The sequence below is a fragment of the Callospermophilus lateralis genome, chromosome 1 (assembly GCF_048772815.1).
Source record: "Callospermophilus lateralis isolate mCalLat2 chromosome 1, mCalLat2.hap1, whole genome shotgun sequence".
Classification (NCBI taxonomy): domain Eukaryota; kingdom Metazoa; phylum Chordata; class Mammalia; order Rodentia; family Sciuridae; genus Callospermophilus; species Callospermophilus lateralis.
Window position 1 is genome coordinate 180163912 of NC_135305.1, and position 18998 is coordinate 180182909.

General features: G+C 41.3%; 1 protein-coding gene across 5 annotated transcripts in view; it reads right to left on the bottom strand.

The window, feature by feature from the left end:
* Arhgef3 (Rho guanine nucleotide exchange factor 3) overlaps positions 1-18998 on the bottom strand; it is a 312562-nt gene that overhangs the window by 141234 nt on the left and 152330 nt on the right. For all 5 annotated transcript variants that reach the window (XM_076868328.1, XM_076868319.1, XM_076868343.1 and 2 more), the window contains one exon: positions 2578-2640. In XM_076868328.1, coding sequence (XP_076724443.1) covers positions 2578-2640 — 63 coding nt within the window. The remainder of the gene's footprint in view (positions 1-2577; positions 2641-18998) is intronic.

Below are 18998 nucleotides of genomic sequence, written 5' to 3' on the forward strand. Positions count from 1 at the left end.
ATGAGTCTAAGAATCAGCAGAACCTGCCAAAGAGCAGTTTTCAAGTCCCTAAAAGCACTTTCAGGGTTCTTCTAACTTCTACAATTACTAATATATTATTATGCAGTAATAAATTAAGAAAATTCAGCCCAGGTTCTGGAAATCTGTTTGCCAAGATTCAGAAAAAATGCCAAGCAAATTAGAAATGAGTCTGGTCATAGATGAATCCCTAAGCATAGCTGTAATGGTGGTAATTGGGTATATTCCTCTACTATAAAGGTCTTATTACTGGAATAAAACATAATATTTGAGATGGTTAAGAACAAAAAGTAATATCATCTGTAGCTATACAAGAAGAATTCATTATCCAGAAATTATTCATTTCCTGAGACTTAAGTGACCTTGACAAGAAAGCAGCCATTGATGCCAACCAGGACAAAAACCAAGTCATGACCCATAATTTCAAATAATCGTTTCATATCAGAGACTTTAGTGGTTCTTTGATAAAACATACACATACTCCATCCAGAGACATGCTTTTCTGAAAAATAAATACTAATTATGTAGTTGAGGGAAACTGTAGCTGAGGCTTGACCTTAGAAATGATCTAGAGTAAAGTTTTGCCTCAGTCATTACACTCACCTGGGTTTCTATTTCTTCATTTGCAAAGTGAAGGGACTGAAGTGCATGATGGCTAGGGGGTCTTTATTTTATTTATTTTATTTTAGTACCAGGGATTAAAATCTGTGGTGCTTAACCACTGAGCCACATCCTCAGCCCTTTTTATATTTTGAAACAGGGTCTTGCTAAATTGCTTAGGGCCTCACTAAGTTGTTGAGGCTGAATTTGAATTTGTGATCCTCCTGCCTCAGCCTCCCAAGCTGCTAGGATTACATGCTAAGGGGTATAGCTAGGGCGTCTTTAAATCCTAAAAGTTTTAAAATTCTAAAAATAAATTTTTACAAAATTATAAACATCCAAACACACATATAAAAAATCTGATTGCTGATGAAGAAACTTCCATAGCTTCATTGTCAGCAATAAAATATTCAATGAATAAAGTAAAACCCGGAAGACATCATCTTTTTGTCCTGTTTCCATGGCAACCTAGTAAACTGGCCCAACTCCATCAATCTGATGGTCCAAAGACTAGAACAGATAAACACCATATGGTGAAATAAAGTGCTCAAGAATGCTAATTATATGCCAGCTCAGGCTCACTCAGCATGTCTGTTTGCATCACAGAAAACTCAGTCATAATTAAAAATAGCTTTTTAGTGAATACATTGTTTATACCAGTAAATAAATGTCATCAGATCATGATGGTTTTAGAAGACCTGATCCCCAACCTTTCTTTTTAACAAATGGATAAATTGAGGCACAGAGAGGGGAAATAACATTGTTAGTCATTTCCCTGTGAGAGTTAGAGCTAAGACAACAATTCAGTTCTTAATTCTTAGTCTGTAAGTCTTCTCATCTCATAAAAATACCTTGTGAAGGTCTCTGTAGAAGAGAGACATTGGGCCTAAAGTCAGAGGAGTTGATACAATGCGAGATAGTGAAATCCCAATAAAATGTAAAAAATACATAGACGAGGAGACAGGAGGAACCCAGGAAAGGCTTGAGTTCCTACCCACCTGCCCACTCACCCTTGATAATGAGAGCCTTGGAGGCCTAGGGAGGCTTCCCAGTTGCATTAGAGGGAAGCAAAGAGGTCGTGCACAGGAAGCTGCTGAAATTAAGCCTCCAAGGCCTGAAAAATTCAAGGAAGCTTTTCACCTCTATGATTACCAGCATTCAACCACACAGTCCCTCAAGCCTCTTTTGCAAACCTTTGCTTTCAAAGCAAAACGATAAGGCTAATGTTGATAGGTACCTAGTAGGTGCTTGGTATTCTTTCATTGTTTTATTCAACTAACAAAAACTTGTGTTAGATGAAGTCTTTTTTAAAATAAATTAAATAATTAATTTTTTTAGTTGTACATGGGAACAATACCTTTATTTCATTTATTTTTACATGGTACTGAGGACCGAACCCAGTGCCTCACACATGCTAGGCAAGCACTCTACCACTGAGCTATAGACCCAGCTCCAGGTGAAGTCTTTTCATGCTTATTTGCCAAACGAGAAAACATACCACACAAATGGTTAAGTATAGAATCCTAATTCAGACTAAGATCTACTGACTCCAAAGTCATCCACTCCATCATGTTGCTGGAGTTCTCTTCCAGCCTTTGGGCCATCCGGCTGCCTGAGTTGGGCCAAGCCACTAACTTCCTCACAAAAGGACAAACATCTGGTTCATCTTCTTGAACCAGCCTCTATAACAGCACAGCAGGATTCATCTAGATTTTACCCAGATGCACTAAGTTCGTACTTCATTTTATGAAAGAAAAGACACAGGCTTTGAAGAACTTAGCCTGGAAGTTTAAGTTGACCACACAACTTTCTCCAGGAAAAAGAAAAAAAAAATTTTTTATTTCCCCTGGGTTACAACTTCCATATTGAACCAGGGAAGCCCACTTCAAAAAGGTACACAGCATATTAACAAATAATGATCAGAGAAGGGACATGGGAAGCAGAAAGGACTGCACTTACACTTATGTCGAGGCTGCAAAGGCTAACAGCGTCTTCATCTTGGGTGCTCTGCTTCCGTTTCCGCTGCAAAACAAACAATAAAACAAAGTTTAAATGTAAACAGGGATTATGGTTTTGATTCAGGAAAGCAAGCAAGCAATCCAATATCATATGCAAACCTTATCATTTCCACCACACTGCCACAAAACTTTAACGGGACTATGTAAATGAACAGTTCTAAGAATTACAGGAAGCTATTAAGCTCTAGGATAATCATTTTTCATTATTAGTCTTGTTCATGCTGCTATAGTCTCTTTTTTCTTTTCTTTTTTTTCTATATGTCTCCATAAAACATTCATAGATACCAGGGTCAAATTCTGACTAACTTGGAGAAATAACTATACTGGAAAGAAAGTCTAATTCACTTAAAGATATTCCATTTTCAGAACTGCTTTGTACTTGGGTAATTTAAGTGTCTGTTCTCAACCTGTCCAATGTTCTAATGCAATCACAGAACCACGATGCTGGAGAGAACCTTAGACGTCTTCTCTAACCTTCCCATTTTATAGTCATAAAAACTGAGATTCAGAAAAGTCATTATTTTTTAAAAAATATTTATTTTTTAGTTGTAGTTGGACTCAATACCTTTGTTTTATTTATTTATTTTTATGTAGTGTTGAGGCTTGAACCCAGGTGAGCACTCTACCGCTGAGCCACAACCCCAGCCCCCAGAAAAGTCGTTATTGAACTAAAGATGATTGTATCTGAAATGAATTTATAAGTTTATGGCCAGGGCTTATGGCTCAGTCAGATACAGAAAAATATTTTCCCCTTTATAAAAAGAAAAGAAATTCCATCCATATATCATAAGAAAGTCCATCAAAGATATATTCACCTTTCTTTAGCATCCCCAGCTCAACTGATCAGGTCATTGTTTTCTTGTGTCTGTCCCTAAAGTGGGACTTGTTAAAGTCTATTGATGCTACTTGCAAGAAAGCAACCAAAAGATCAGAATTGGTGATGTGAAGCTATGGGAAAGTCCAGAGACATCTGGGTTTTTGACCCCCAAAGAATCCCACTGCCTCCTTCTCTATCAGAACCCCGAGGCAGCCAACAGAACTGCTCATTTCCACTTCAATTCAGCAAAGGTTTGTTAAACATCTGCTGTATGCCAGTCTCTGTGTTTGCTCCCAGGAACACGGGTTGGCAACTCCCAAGGTTAAGGAACTCACATTAATGTAGAAGAGATGGAATATCATGAACTGTAATGAATAAGATTCAAACATCTTAGGGAAAGTCACTTCACTCCTCTGATTCCCTTCCTCAACTCCAAGGTGTGTATGCTTGGGGGATGGGGGTGATAACGGCAACTCTATTCTTAGGAGTAAAAACAGTAATGCACTCTAGTGCTTAGTAGAGTACGTGGTACAAGTAGGTGCTCAAAGTGTGGGCTGGAGGATTCTAGCACAATGATAGGGGAGGAAGTATTTAAATAGGCCTAAAGGATGAATAAGATTCTACCAGATGAAGATGGGGAAAGGACTGAGGCCTCTCTTTATATAGCCAGCTACCTAGATATTTAAACTCTTAAAGGTGAACACAGTTCTATTCAGAACTGTGAAGTTTGGGATCCTATAAGTTTTCCACTGAAGCAGTAGTGCAGGGTGCCACCATTTTGGGCATCTACATTAACAAATTCACCAAGTGACATCTCCCCCCCCCCCCCGCCCCGCAATCTTACTGGGAATCAAATTCAGGGATACTTTACCCCAGGCCTTCTTATTTCGAATAGGGTCTTGCTAAGTTGCTGGAGTTGGCCTCAAACTTGTGATCCTCCAACATGGATTAGATTACAGGCATGTGCCCCCACACCTGGCTCACCAAGCACACTTAGGAAGTCAAATACTCCACTTGAGTTCTTTCAGGAGAGACTTGGGAACTTGCTGACAACCACCCCATGTATATTTTGCCCATATTTGAGGATGCTTCATGTTTGTACAGAGGCCTGGCCCTTGATTCATCATCTAGGTACAATTAAAAACAGCACTGTGGTTTCAGGGAAACCAATTCACTGGCTTATTTTATATGGTGAGATTTTTTTTTTTTTTTTTTTTTTTGAGATGAGGGTATAGCTATGTTACCCAGCTGCCCTTGAGCTTGAGGGCTCAGGTGATCCTCCTGTCTGAGTCTCCTGCTGGGCTGTAGATGCATGTCACCAGCTTATATGGTGATTCTTTTGAGGGAGATATGGTAAGAGGCAGTTCCCGTTTTACAGGTAAATAAACTAAGGTGGGAAGATATAAGCAATTTGCTATCACATAACCATAGCATAACACTCTGAATTCAGGATTCTAAATTTTGGGGCACTCATGCTGCTTAAAGCATGTGAGGCAAATAGGTCATGTCTCACTTACCCCCTGGAATGTCTGGGAGCATCTGCCTGGAGTGCCCTGTTAACAAGGATCACACAGCAGAGTAAGCTGGAGAATGCAGCCATCAATTAGCAACACACAAGTGCCAGGGGAAAGGCAGGTGGTCCTGCTGCCTAGAATCACCCAAGACCTTCTGGAGTTAGGCTTCTCTTGCCTTGAGCTGCTATGGAGTTGAGAGGAACCTGTTTCACTGGTGAAGAAGAGGGGATAAGAATCTCTTCTCACAGCCAGGCAGCCCCCTTCAGACCAGCTCAATATATTACCCAGCACTCAAATCCAGTCTCACACCACCCCCAAAGCAGCTCCAGCCAGAAACTTCCACCTGCTTCAAGTATCAAGTCTAGAAGACAAATATCCTCTAGGGGCCTTTTTAATTAAGCCACAGTTGGTTAATCTGGGATAGAATGATCTCAAGAAACCCACACATTTTAAAAAATAAAAGCTGTATGGATTGAGAGAATGGATTTTCTTGTCAATTTTCATTACACATGGTAGTGGCTGACCACTGCTAGTAACAAAGAAGAAATCTGAGACTTAAATTCTTGAGCTTGAAGCAAAAATTTCACAAAGCATTGCTTAGTTGTTGTTTATTTGCTCTAAGTTCACTGGGTACTTTTTGTGCAAGATCTGCTCTGGGTCCTAGGATACAGCAGTGAATGAGCCAGGCACGCAGGTTCCCTTCACTCTAATTGGGAGTCAAAGGAAAACAAAATAGCTGAGTGTGGTGGTGTGTGCCTGTAGTCCCTGTAACTCAGGAGGCTGAGGCAGGAAGATGGCAAGTTGGAGGTCAGCCTGGGTAACTCAATAAGACCCTGTCTCAAGATAAAAAATAAAAAAAGGTCTGGGATGTAGCTTGGTGGTATAGTGTGCTGGAATAAATCCTAGTACTGAAAAGAAAAAAAGAGAGAGAGGGGGAGGGAGGGAAGGAGGGCAAGAGGGAGGAAGAAAATTACATAATATAATCTGTCCTGTGAATGAATCAGATAAGGTGCTGAGACAGAGATCAGATAGATAATCTTATTCTGGTTTTTGGTTGACACAAGATCTTTTTTTTTTTTTTTTTTTTTTTTTTGGTACAGGGGTTGAACCCAGGGGCACTTAACCACTGGACCACACATCCCCAGCCCTTTTTTTGTATTTTATTTAGAGACAGATTAGATTCTCACTGAGTTGCTAAGTGCCTCGCCAAGTTGCTGAGGCTGGCTTTGAACTTGTGTTCCTTCTGCCTCAACCTCCTGAGTTGCTGGGATTACAGGCTTGAGCCACCACAGCCAGCTTTTCATGAGATCTTAGTCAATGAAGGCAGGATATGGTCTGTCATGATCATATTCCCAGATGCTGGGTCTGTATTTGGTACATGGCCAACTTCTCCCAAATTAGTATCATTTGTGGGGGGTGCCGGGGCTTTGAACCCGGGACACTTTACCACTGATCTGCATCCCCAGTCTTTTTTTTTTTTTTTAATGAGACAGGGTCTTACTACATTACTCAGGGCCTTGCTAAGTTGCTGAGGCTGATCTCAAACTTGTGAACCTCCTACCTTAGCCTCCCAGGTCTCTGGAGTTATAGATGTATGCCACTGTGCCCAACCAAAATAGTATTTCTTGAATTTTTTTTTTTTTTGGTTGATACCCTTGGTCCTGCTCCTTTTGAGAAGCTTGTCTTCTTTACCACTCACCCCACTCCAGAGAAAACCAGGTGGAGAAATCAGGGATTAAGTGGGCACCCAGCAGCCAGGCTGGCTCAGTCTGGTGATGAAGGACATACGGTTGAACAAGCCACATGCAGACACTGCATTCCCCACCCAGGAACTGGAAATTTCTAAAATATTGGGAAACTGAACTCATGCCAATGATCTACAGGACAAAAACCACCACGTGGAAACAAACTACAAAGACATGGACAAGCAAGATCTCAGAAAGAGGTGCTGCAGGACACTGCACTCATTTCAAATTTTTACCACAGTAATCATGATAATAATCAGAATGATAACATTGTAGTTTTAGCCTATTAAATATTCAGTATATGTTACTCCCAGAGCTAAATACCTATATGTCATTTGATTGTCATGCCAATCTCATGAGCTAGGCAGGAACCGGTATTATCTCTGTTCTACAGAAGGAGAGAAAGAGGCTCAGAGAGGGGCAGGAACTCACCCAAGGCTTTCTAATTAGCAAGAGGTATAGCCTGGATTCAAACCTAGGTCTGTCTGACTCCAAGCTCTGTGGTCTGGGCAAGCACATCTGTAGTACCCACAGAATGTGTAAGAAGGAGTTTAACATGAGGAAAGTGGGAGGGGACACTTTTAGAACTTTTAATCTACTAGAGAATTGACCTTGAAGACACAGCTCTCTGTTGATTCTGTGGTCCTTTCTAGTTTTTCAGGTTATCACTGCCTGCTATCAGGTCACAGCCATTTTACTTCCTCTGCACATGAGAAAACATGGACAGGGTACCTGGGGTAGTGCCTAGGCAGGAAGGCCACTATGTATGAACTGTGCTTTTACACACTCAGTTTGACAGGTTCCCAGATACTCTGAGAAGCCAAGGACGCACCTTGTTATTCATGTCAAGTTTACCGAAGCAAATGCACAGTCCACTTCCCTTTCAACCATGAAAACAAAGCACCTGGGGTGAGCCCAATAATTGCTAGAGCCTGAGCTCTCTGATTTCAGCAAACTTTACCCGCCCCCATCGCACTGGCCCCCCTTCTTGTGCCCTGTGCAGACTAGTAGGTCAGTGAATAATTTCCGAACGGGTGACTAAAATAAAGAATGAATAAAGGGGGCCAGTGTTCTTGAGGTGTCACCCTTTGCTTCCGCTAACTACCTGGCTCCCAAAATTAAATCAAAACCTCAAAAGCAAAGGTCACAGAAGGCTAAAATCTGTCAACCTCAAATTTCCTTGGAGATTTAAAAGCTGCTAGTTGAAGCTCAGATTCTTGCTTTTTAAACAAGAAAAAGCATTTCCCTCACCAGTGGGGGCATTGGTTTTCCTTAAAATATGTAGAAATGTGAAAGGAAATCATGGCATCTCAGAGCTTGGTCTAAGTGGGGCATTGGGCAAGTTCCATGTCTCCTACCAGAAGGAATACCACATATGTTCAAGGCAAGACATCCCTGACCTATGGACCTATCCATGTCCTGGTTCTCACATCAGGAACACTCAGTCTCTGTGCTTTAGAAACATGTAACCTAAGACTGACAACATCTCGGAAGAAAGGAAATCCAGCCATCAAAAACATAAATGACCACAATGGGCACCCAAGCTCTTGGTCCCAAAATACATACCTACCTGGGATCAGAAGGAAGGGCAGAGACAGAGGACAGTTTGTGAACAATGGGCCTGAGTGGAGCATCTGAATTCTTAACTCTGCAGGCTACATACTGCATGGAGACACCTTCTAGAAGAGCTTAGAAAACCCTCTCATGCTTCTCCAATCAAAAAAAACAACAACAACAACAACAACAACCAGAAGGCCCCTTTGTTAATGCACAATTGATGAGGTCCCTGTGCAGTATCAAATATGAGGTTTCGCAGTGGTGTGGGTATCCCTGGGGGATCAGGTGACCTTCACTGGAAACTTATTATTGATCATATCACCCTGCAGCCTCGAGACCATCAGCCTTCACACTTCAGCCTTTTGACCCACTTACATGATGCATTATTGTTCCCTGGGCTCCTCTGAGGCTCTCAGGTTTTAGGCTTGGGCTACCTGCTGACAGCACAAGGCTGCCATCTAAATCTCATCAGTAAATGGGCCATGAACAAACAGCTTTTTCTGCTGTTCTGGAGAAGACTATGCAATGAACATTGACTCAATCTTTACCACTATGGCTTCTCAGAAAAGCAAGCCCCAGTCCACTCCTGAATATCTTCTCCTTACTGGCTTGGCTTCAATTCTCTCAGAACCCAAATCTTGGAATCCTTTAAGGTTTCGGGCCTCAGGATCAAAGGAGAATCACAAGGTGCCTTTCAATACACAATCAGAGGGAAACAGATGCTGGAACTGGGCATCTGCTATGAGCCAGAGGACCACTCCATTAAGTTTCTCCATGACCCCATTTAAACACTGTAGTGTCCTTGAAAACAGAGGGATGCTGTAGAGCAGAAAGACTTTAGTGACCTGCTCAAGGTGGATGCTGGTCACTCCCTATCATTAGGCCAGCCTGACTGCCTAACAGTGGACTTTCTGTCATATGATAGTATTTCCCTTTATATATTATGCAAAAACAATATGTGGTTTCATTTGAATTAATATATTAAAATGATATAAATGCATTTAAATATTTATTTAAAACAATGTGTGTGTGCGTGTGAGTGTGTGTATGTGTTTATGCCTGTAACCCCAGCAACTCAGGAGACCAATGAGGCAGGAGGATTGCAAGTGGAAGCCAGCCTCAGCAAGTTTTTATTTTATCTCAAAATAAAAAATAAAAAGAGCTGAGGATATAGCTCAGTGGTAAAGCATCCCTGGGTTCAATTCCCAGTATTGAAAAATATTAAAATTATATATACATATATATGCATATATGTGTGTGTATATATATATGTGCATATATGTACATTGTTATATACATATGTGATATATATATATATATATATGCATGCTCTGGGGACTAAGGGTATCAGTCAATTGTTAGAGTCTATAAACAAGTCAGGATGGTGCCTGGCATTTTGCCAGAGAAATGTTAGAGTCTGTAAAGAAGTCTGGATGGCGCCTGGCAAAATGTCAGAGGGAGTGGTTTGTGAAGTAACTCCACCGAGTTATTAAGTGTGGAGATTCCTTATTGGTTGACTGATGTATCTAATTTATGCTAATTAAGATAAGCTGTGTGGAATATATAAATACCACTCCTGTCCTACAATAAATGGCTCCCGTTCCTGCTGTATCAACGTACACAAGCTGTTCGTCACCCCCCGGTTATTTTGCTGCAGCCGGACTGCGGCAGTCAATGATGGAGTGCTACTGGCCTAGCATGCTCAAGAACACAGTTGGATCCCTAGCACTGTGTGTATATATGTATATATATATATACATATATACACACACACACACACACACACATATATATGAAGAGAGATATACACACACCCAGATGAATACATACATATTTATATATGTATGTATTCATACATATAATGCACATATAATGCACACATACACACATATAATGCACACATACACACATAAAGGTTCACAAGGTATTCACCTAACATATCTCAAGGAAATGAGGAACAAATGAGAGATGCCTGAGTTCAAAATCCAGCTCTAGGGCTGGGGATGTGGCTCAAGCGGTAGCACCCTCGCCTGGCATGCGTGCGACCTGGGTTCGATCCTCAGCACCACATACAAATAAACATGCTGTGTCTGCCGAAAACTAAAAAATAAATATTAAAATTTTCTCTCTCTCTTTTTTTTAAAAAAAAAATCAGCTCTACCATTTGCTAGTGACCTAGAACAGGTTACTTTAGTCCTTTAATTTCTCAATAAATATTTATTGAGGATCTATTTTGAACCAAGCAGGTTCTAGATTTGTGGGATATATCAGTATCTATGCAATACACATATAAAATTTATTTTTTCCATCACAGTTATATTTCAAGGATTTAAAGGACATGACAAATTTAGAACAGGGCTGGGCATACAGTGAGAAATTTAAAAAAATGGTAATTATTGCTACTGTGGTCATTACCTTAATTCTTACTACTACCACTATCGCTGTTGGCATAACTGTTTTGTTACTGTTTGACACAGAGTGGCAGGAAAGGTAGATAGGAGAGGCAGGGGAATCCTGCAAGAAGATGGATAGGAGACCTGAGGCTTCTCTGACTACCAAGCCCCAGAAGGTTGCACACAGATGGCCCCTGGATACCATCAGTTTCCTATGCAGTGCCTCCTTCCCACCTCTGTCACAGAGACGAGGGCAAATGCAAGCCTGACTTAATTTCAAACAGCTGAGATTGAATTGATTAGGGTCAGAACAACCCTGTTATTAAATCACAGGGCTTTTCTATTTAATAACCAGGTGACCAGAGCAGCAGAAACACACTGATAGAGACAGTGCAGCTCCCAACTCGGCAGTAAATGGTCCCTGATTAGTCATTTATAATTATTAAATTCAAACCAGATCTTGAACTCTTTTGATTTATGTCTTCGATGGCAAACAGCTTTGGTGGCTTCAGAGGCTTTGAGGACCTGCCTTTCATCTGCGCCTTCTTTGGGGAGAGATTAGCAAAAGGATTTTGTGTTCTTGTACTTGCCCTTAGCTGGAACTCCACTCAATAAATCTACATTTGAGCAGGGAAGAAGACCCACATTTTGTTTTTCTCCAGGGATAAGCAGAATTGAGAGGGGACTCTAGTCCATTTTGAACACAGAGTTTTTCTTCTCCCTATTTTATTTTTATTTTTGGTACTGGGGATTGAACCCAAGGGTGCTTAATTACTAAGCCACATCCCCAGCCCTTTTTATATTTTATGTAGAGACAGGGTCTCGCTAAGTTCCTTAGGGCCTCACTAAATGGCTGAGGCTAGTCTTGAACTCATGATCCTCCTGGCTCAGGCTTCTGAGATGCTGGGATTATAGATGTGTGCCACTGAGCCCAGTTCTCCCTATTTTAAAGATGCCCTCCCTTTCCCAGCATCCTGGAACCCTACTCCTTTTCTCTAGATTGTTCAATCTGTTCACAGGGTAGAGAATCTGGTAATCATGGTGCTCTCTAACCTACTTGTAAATAAATTTCCACTAACATGACATGCCATTATGTGCCCAGATGCCAGACAGGTGCTAACAACAGATTGGGTGAGTTTACATCTCAGTTTTGCTACTTATTTGTTATGGAAATTTCAGCATATTTCCTCACCTCTCTGAACCTCAGTTTCCTTATCTATACTATGGGGACACTAATGTGCCACTTCCTACAGTGGTTGTGAGAGCTCAGAAGATTGCCATGGGTAAATGATCAACACAATCTGGCACTCAGGAACTAGGCAATCCTATTATTAGTATAAGTAACAACAGCAGCAATAACAACAAGTTCAAAAGCCAAAGAGAAAAATCATGGAGAAAATAACTCAAGTGTCTAAAAGTTTACTCATTAACTTGATTTTGAGAAAATAGGTAAAGCCCCTACTGTGATTTTAGCCACAGGGCACCTGGCTCTTTACTTGTTTGGAAGCAGAAATGAGATAGGCTGAGCCTTCCTCTCCCCTGGGAAAAAAAGAGCATCCAAGCAAGTGAGTGCAAGGAGGGGGAGATCCAGCCAACCCCCATGAACATTGGGGTTCACTCTGCCATTCACCCAACACAGACTACTGCTTCCCATAAAACACTCAGGCTGGAAGAACAGAGAAGAGGCAGGGAGCTTGTCTACCTAGGGTAGAGAGCTGGCAAATACTCGTCTCAGAAAGACTGTCCCAGAACAACCCACGCAGGCACTGATCTAAGTAGGAGAAGGGGTTCGTATCCACAAAGATTTTCAACAATGGGATGTGACAAGAAATTGAGTTAACCAGAGCACTTTCTCCAAAGCCTTCTAAATTACTATAATTATATATTTTTTTCTTCTGGTTCTTGGGTGCACTAAATTGAATTAATCACAATCTTTGATTTATAACACTTTTATCACTGATGTTTCTATGACCCTCTTTTGTTCGTTTGCTTTTTTTTTTTAAACATTGCAACAAACTCCTATTTATTAAAATTCTTCACTGTGGGAATGGCTTTGAGTCATTTCAACAAACATATAATTCGTGTGTGTGTGTGTGTGTGTGTATAGTTTAGGGGATATTCAAATAATGGTTCAATTTCTAGAGAATTACTCCACGTAGCCAAATGACCTGGGCTATCCAGCTGCAGAATTCAGATGTGAACCTGCTCATCATCCACAAGGACCCTAGAAGCCTGAGTTGACACGATGGTTTCTAGACCTGCACTCACACCTGGTTTATGTTCCTGTCTCCTCTTCTTTAGAGATGACACCAGTGCTGGTACTGCTCCTGGGCTCAGATGCAGTGCCAAGAAGCTGACCTTTAACCCTAGGGAGAGCCAGTCTTTCTTCAGCTACTGGTGTCTGGAACATTGACCCTGTGGCACCATTTGCCACACAAAATAGAGAAGAACACTGAGTTGCCCTGCAGATCTGAACTTTCCTTTAAATAAACAAAGGGTTCCTTTGCAGAACCATTTGGGATTGTCTACCATACTAGAACACACATCTGAGTGGCTGAAGTCTGGTTTCTTTATGGTAGATTCTGGCAGTTTAAGGTAGCCCCTTCTCTCCCTCCCTCCTTCCTCCTGCTGGGATATATAACTGTCCAATATAGATAGCATTGCTGGGTACAGTGGTGCAGGCCTGTAATTCCAGCAGTTTGGGAGGCTGAGGCAGGGGGATCTCAAGTTCAAGGCCAGCCTCAGCAACTTTGTGAGATCCTAAACAACTTAGTGAGACCCTATCTCTAAGTAAAATATTAGAAAGGGCTGGGGATGTGTCTCAGAAAATAAGCACCCCTGGGTTCAATCCCCCCCCGAAAAAAAAAAAAACCCTAAAAAACAAACATACAGCATTCTGGGTGCTTTTCACCTAATACTTCCAATAATGATTGCTGTACAAAGAAGTTATAACACATAAGAAAACTGAGGTTTAAAGAGTTTAAATGACCTAAGACCACTCTATGCATATTTGAACCAAGCCAATATTTCATATAAGATCAGCTACTTGTGGGACTGGTGCTGTGGCTCAGTGGTAGAGCTCTTGCTTTGCACTTGTGAGACACTGGGTTCGATCCTCAGCACCACATAAAAATAAATAAATAAATAAAGGTATTGCGTCCATCTACAACTAAAAAAATAAAAGATCAGCTACTTGTATAACAGATACCATTGGCCCAAATACCCTGCACACCTTACCTTTTTATATGCCAGAAATGCTGGGGAGTTATTGCCACTGGAAGGAGCCTTCAATCTATGATGGATTGAAGTTGTCAAACATTCAAACCTCCTAAAGCTTAGAGGTACAACTCTGAGGTATCGTCTCAAGTCTCTGTTGTACATTAGAATCACCTGGACATACTTGACCATATTCTTTCTGATAGCATTTAACCAATGCCTGTGCCAGTTTGCACAGTGCCTAGCATATAGTAGGTACTCAATAAAATCTGTCAAATGAATTAAGGCATGTAGGGAAATTCATTTATTTGAGTCTTCTGTTTTTTCATCATCAAAATTCAAAAATACTGGGAACTCCAGTATAAAAAAAAATGGTATCTCATGGTCAATACTTCTTGGCATTTAATCTTCCTAAAAAGAGAAATTCTACAGCTTTATATTTGCTATTTGGTAAGCAAATGGGTTCATTTGTTCACATGTATTCAGTCAGCAAGCGTTGCTGAGTTTTTTCTTTGCACTGGTCAGGCTTCACCAAGGTCCAGGAAAGTTTTGAACATGAAAGAATTCTATGTCTTAGTAAAACACCCATTTCCTGGGAAATGGATTAGACGCTGGATAAATATGCTTTGATTTTTGCAAAATCCAGGCCTTGGTTTCAGACTTCAGGATATACGTGGTTGGAATGGACTTTGAAGCAAAGATTTGGGATTAGAAAAGGCAGCGCAGAACTCGTCTCTTCTCTGCAGCCCATTTGTGGCTCACCACAACTTTTGTTTTTGACTCAAAACTTGACAGGACATGATGGTGCCAGTGAAGAAGGGATGCTCTGAATACCTACATGTCCCTGGTGTTCAGGGGCCCTTTGCCTCCCTCCCTGTAATTTGGGGTTGCAGTGAGCCCCTCCTCTGTTTTCAAAGGCAGCTGCAGGAGGAAAATGTCCCTGTAATCACAGTTGACATCTTTGCAGATGGTGCCTCAGAAATGGTGACCGGCTTTTGTGCTCTTGTTCTGAGTGTTTTCTCTGCAGACTGTTGCCAGGGGCATTGCTCTAAAGTGAGTCACCACAGCTCTGAAGACTGGTGGCCCCCTGCACTGAATGGGATCTGGCTGGAGAGGACCTTGTCACAGGCACAGCCCAGGATTGTTCCTAAGGCTCTGGTCCCTCCAGAGGCAGCACATGGAGGAGCCACACTGAGATGTTGGCTGTTGGCACAGGTGGGTCCATTGGTTTGAGGGAAGGGCATTCATTGCTTCAGTTACTTTCCTTAGAGTTTTTTTTTTTTTTCTTTTCCTACTGAAGGAGAGGAAAATCTTTAAGGATAAACAGCCAATCTCTTGTGAGAATTTCCAGTTTTGTTTAGAAGAGAGCTATTTTTGATCAAATAATCCTTAAATGATCTTCTCGGGCCTAAGGAATTATGCTGCGGAAGTGACTGGGCCAACTGCTGCCTCAAGGGAGCCTGAAGGATTGAAGGCACAAGAGGGGCTGCTGCCCCCTAGGGTTGGGCAGCAAGAGGATACTGGATGCCCAAACAGGAGCAAAGGGACATAGGCCTTTTTCTTGCACAGGTCAGAGTGCTTAGGTTGTTTGTGAATTTGTGCATTTATTTTGTTTTACTTTTTTTGTGTGTGTGTGTGTGTGGTAAATTACTGTATTACAAGATAATTACAGCAGTATACTTAAGTGCACTTAACCATTGAGCCACATTCTCAGGCCTTTTTAAAAAATATTTTATTAATAAACAGGGTCTTGCTAAGTTATTTAGTGCTTCACTAAGTTGCTGAGGCTGGCTTTGAACTTGTAATCCTCCTGCCTTGGCCTCCCAAGCAGTTGGGATTACAGGTGTGCGCCACAACACCCAACCCATTTTGTTTCTTTGGACACTTTAATACAATTTGAAACTTAGAGAAAAGCTCGTAAGTCTAGAATAAGATAAAACCCTTTACCCAGATTCACTGATTCCTTATATCTTTTTACAGTTATTTCATCCCTATTTATCTCCCCATTTATCTATCTAGACATATGGATATAAAGTATTTCTTCCTATTTGAGAATGAATTACAGACTTCATATCCCTTTAACCCCAAAATACGTCAGTGTGTCTTTTCCAAGAGCATCCTCTTACACAGTGTAATTATTATCAAAAGATGGAAATTTAACATTGACAAAATATGTCAACTTATCCACAGTTCATTTTCAAAATATGCTGGACTGTCCCAATCATGTATTTTATAGTCATTGCCTTCCTGGTCCAGAATCTGATCCTGCCTTGCATGTGTTGTCGTGTATTCTTCAGTCTCCTTTCATCTGGAACAGTCCCCAGGCTTTGCCCTACCACTGAGCTACATCCCTAGCTCAACTGCTGAGGCTGGCCTTGAACTTGCCATCCTCCTGCCTCAGCCTCCCAAGTCGCTGGATTATAGGTGTGAGCCAACATTCCCAGCTGATTTTGACAATTTTGAAGAGTACAGGCCAGTAATGTTGTACAACTTTCCTCAATGTGGGCTTATTAAATGTTTCTTCATGATTAGATTCAAGTGATGTATTTAAAAACAACTAGAGTGATGGGAGAATAGGTTAAGTTGTGCATTTTTCACTGGAACATGATAGAAGTGCGATGTCTTTCTTAGTACATTTCATCAGAGGATCCTATTATATCAGTTTGTCCCAATATTGGTAACATTAGCTTTGATTATTGAATTCAAAGTTTCTCCATTGTACACTTCCCCCCCCCCCCAGTACTGGGGATAGAACATAGGGTCTCATACACACCAGGCAAGTATGCTACCATTAAGCTACATCCCCATCATGTCTCCATTGTAAATTTCGCTATTTTTCCTTTGGTAAGTAACAAATTGAAACTATAGGGGTGGCTCATTCCCCATGAAATGCTAGTTTCAGTACTGATGGTTTTTTAACTCCATCATCCTATTTGTGAATTAGCTCTACCTTATGGCAGAGCTCTCCCTTCACCACCCTTTACTTCTCCATTTCTAGGAGTACCCCCTTACCCATGGTTTCACTTTCCCTAGTTTCAATTTCCTATGTTGACCAAATATAAAATTGAAAATTCCAGAAATAAACACTTCATGTTTGAAGTCACACACCATTCTGGGTACTCTGATGAAATCTCACACCATCTACTCTGTCCTCACTGGGATATGACTTATTCCTTTGTCCAGGGTATCTATGCTGTATGTACTACTCCCTCATTAGTCATGTAGTAGACTATGTTTAGGAAAAGACATAGTATATATAGGGCTGGTAGTACCCATGATTTCAGGCATCCAGTGGGGATCTCAGACCATATCCCAAATGCGTAAGAGAGGACTACTGTATTTCTATCACTGTGGGTTTTCATGAATTCCTATTTTATTCAGTGGTTATTACTATCATTATTCACTTTGGTGCTCAGATTGTTCCAGACTTGGCCAGGGAGAGCCCTACTAGCTGGTTTGTATGTTCTGCTTGCTCACCTATCCATCATTCTTAAAGTACTTCATTACTATTTGGTATAAAAAAATTATTAAGAGTCCTCTGGTTTATTCCCTGCCCCAGTCCTTGGAATTGGCCTTTTCTCCAAAAACCCTGGGTCTTTTTAGTGCAGAATAGCATTTAGAAACCAACATCTGGGCTCTAAATTTTGTTCTTTGCTGCTAAGAAGCCACTGTTTCTGGACCCTCTCACTAGATGTAGGGAAAAAATACAAATGTGAATTCATTCTGAGGCTTCCATTCCAATCTAACTATATGTATCCATTTTTAAACCATTCTTTGGTGCAGTTTGCTTATGAGGTGTCTTTGGGGTTCCTCTAACAGACCCTGGAGATTCATGTATAAACAGTTTACTTGGGAGGTGATCCTCGGAAGAACCAGTGGGAGTGAGGAAGTGAGGCAGGGGAAAGGAAGTGATAAAGGGTGTGGACCCAGCAGTTTACAGCCATGGCCAGCCAGAGGTCAACCTGTTGGAGACCCCCTGAGAGAGTACAGACAACACCCAACCTTCTCCCCTGAGTGTGTGGAGGAAGAAGTGTTCAACCCAGGGGTAGAGGGGGCTCTCCAGGATGTCAGCTGCCTTGGATGAAAGCCCTGCAGGTAGAAGTGCATAGGAAGAGCCGGGAGCCATGGCACACACCTATAATCCCAGTGGCTCCGGAGGCTGAGACAGGAGGATCACAAGTTCAAAGCCAGCCTCAGCAAAAGCAAAGCACTAAGCAATTTAGCAAGACCTTGTCTCTAAATACAATATAAAAAAGAACTGGGGATGTGGCTCAGTGGTTGAGCATCCTTGGGTTCATTCCCTAGTACCAAAATAAATAAATAAATTTCTCATTTAGATGATTCCTATTATCAATATCTGTTACAGCACATCTAAAAGTGGGCATCACACTGGGCATAGTGGTGCACACCTGTAATCCCAGAAGCTTAAGGGCTGAGGCAAGAGGATCTCAAGTTCATAGCCAGCCTCAGCAATGGCAAGATCCTAAGCAACTCAGTGAGACCCTGTCTCTAAATAAAATGCAAAATAGGGCTGGGAATGTGGCTCAGTGGTCGAGTGTCCCTGAGTTTAATCCCCGATAACCACCTCCCCCAACCAAAAAAAAAAAAAAAGAAAAGAAAAACCAAGAAGGGCATAGGAAGAGACAGGCATGGATGAGAAACCTACAGGTGACATCTGGAGAGAGACCTAGGACATATGGGTGGGGCACTACAACAGCCTTTACATAGCACCAGATCACACAATAACAAAGCTATTCCATTTCCAATTCATTGTCCTTCCTGACTCCATCAAGGAGAAAGGCTTAAATTGGGGTTAGCTCTTGTTTACCACCCCTCTGATGTTTGACTACCTCCATCTTTTGGGGCACAAAGATGCCCAGGCCACAGCATCTAGCTGGAATTTAATTACATGGCTTAGTGCATGTTATTTACCCTAACAGTTATAGTCTACTTATGGCAAGCATCCTGGAGTTCTATCATTATAATATGAACATTTCATTAAAGAGAAATATAAGGAAAACCTACATACATTGTTTGGTAGAAAATTATTGTCTTTTCTGAGGTTCAGAGCCACAAATGAGTGAGGTTTAAGAAACACTTCATGATGGAAGCTCTCTCTT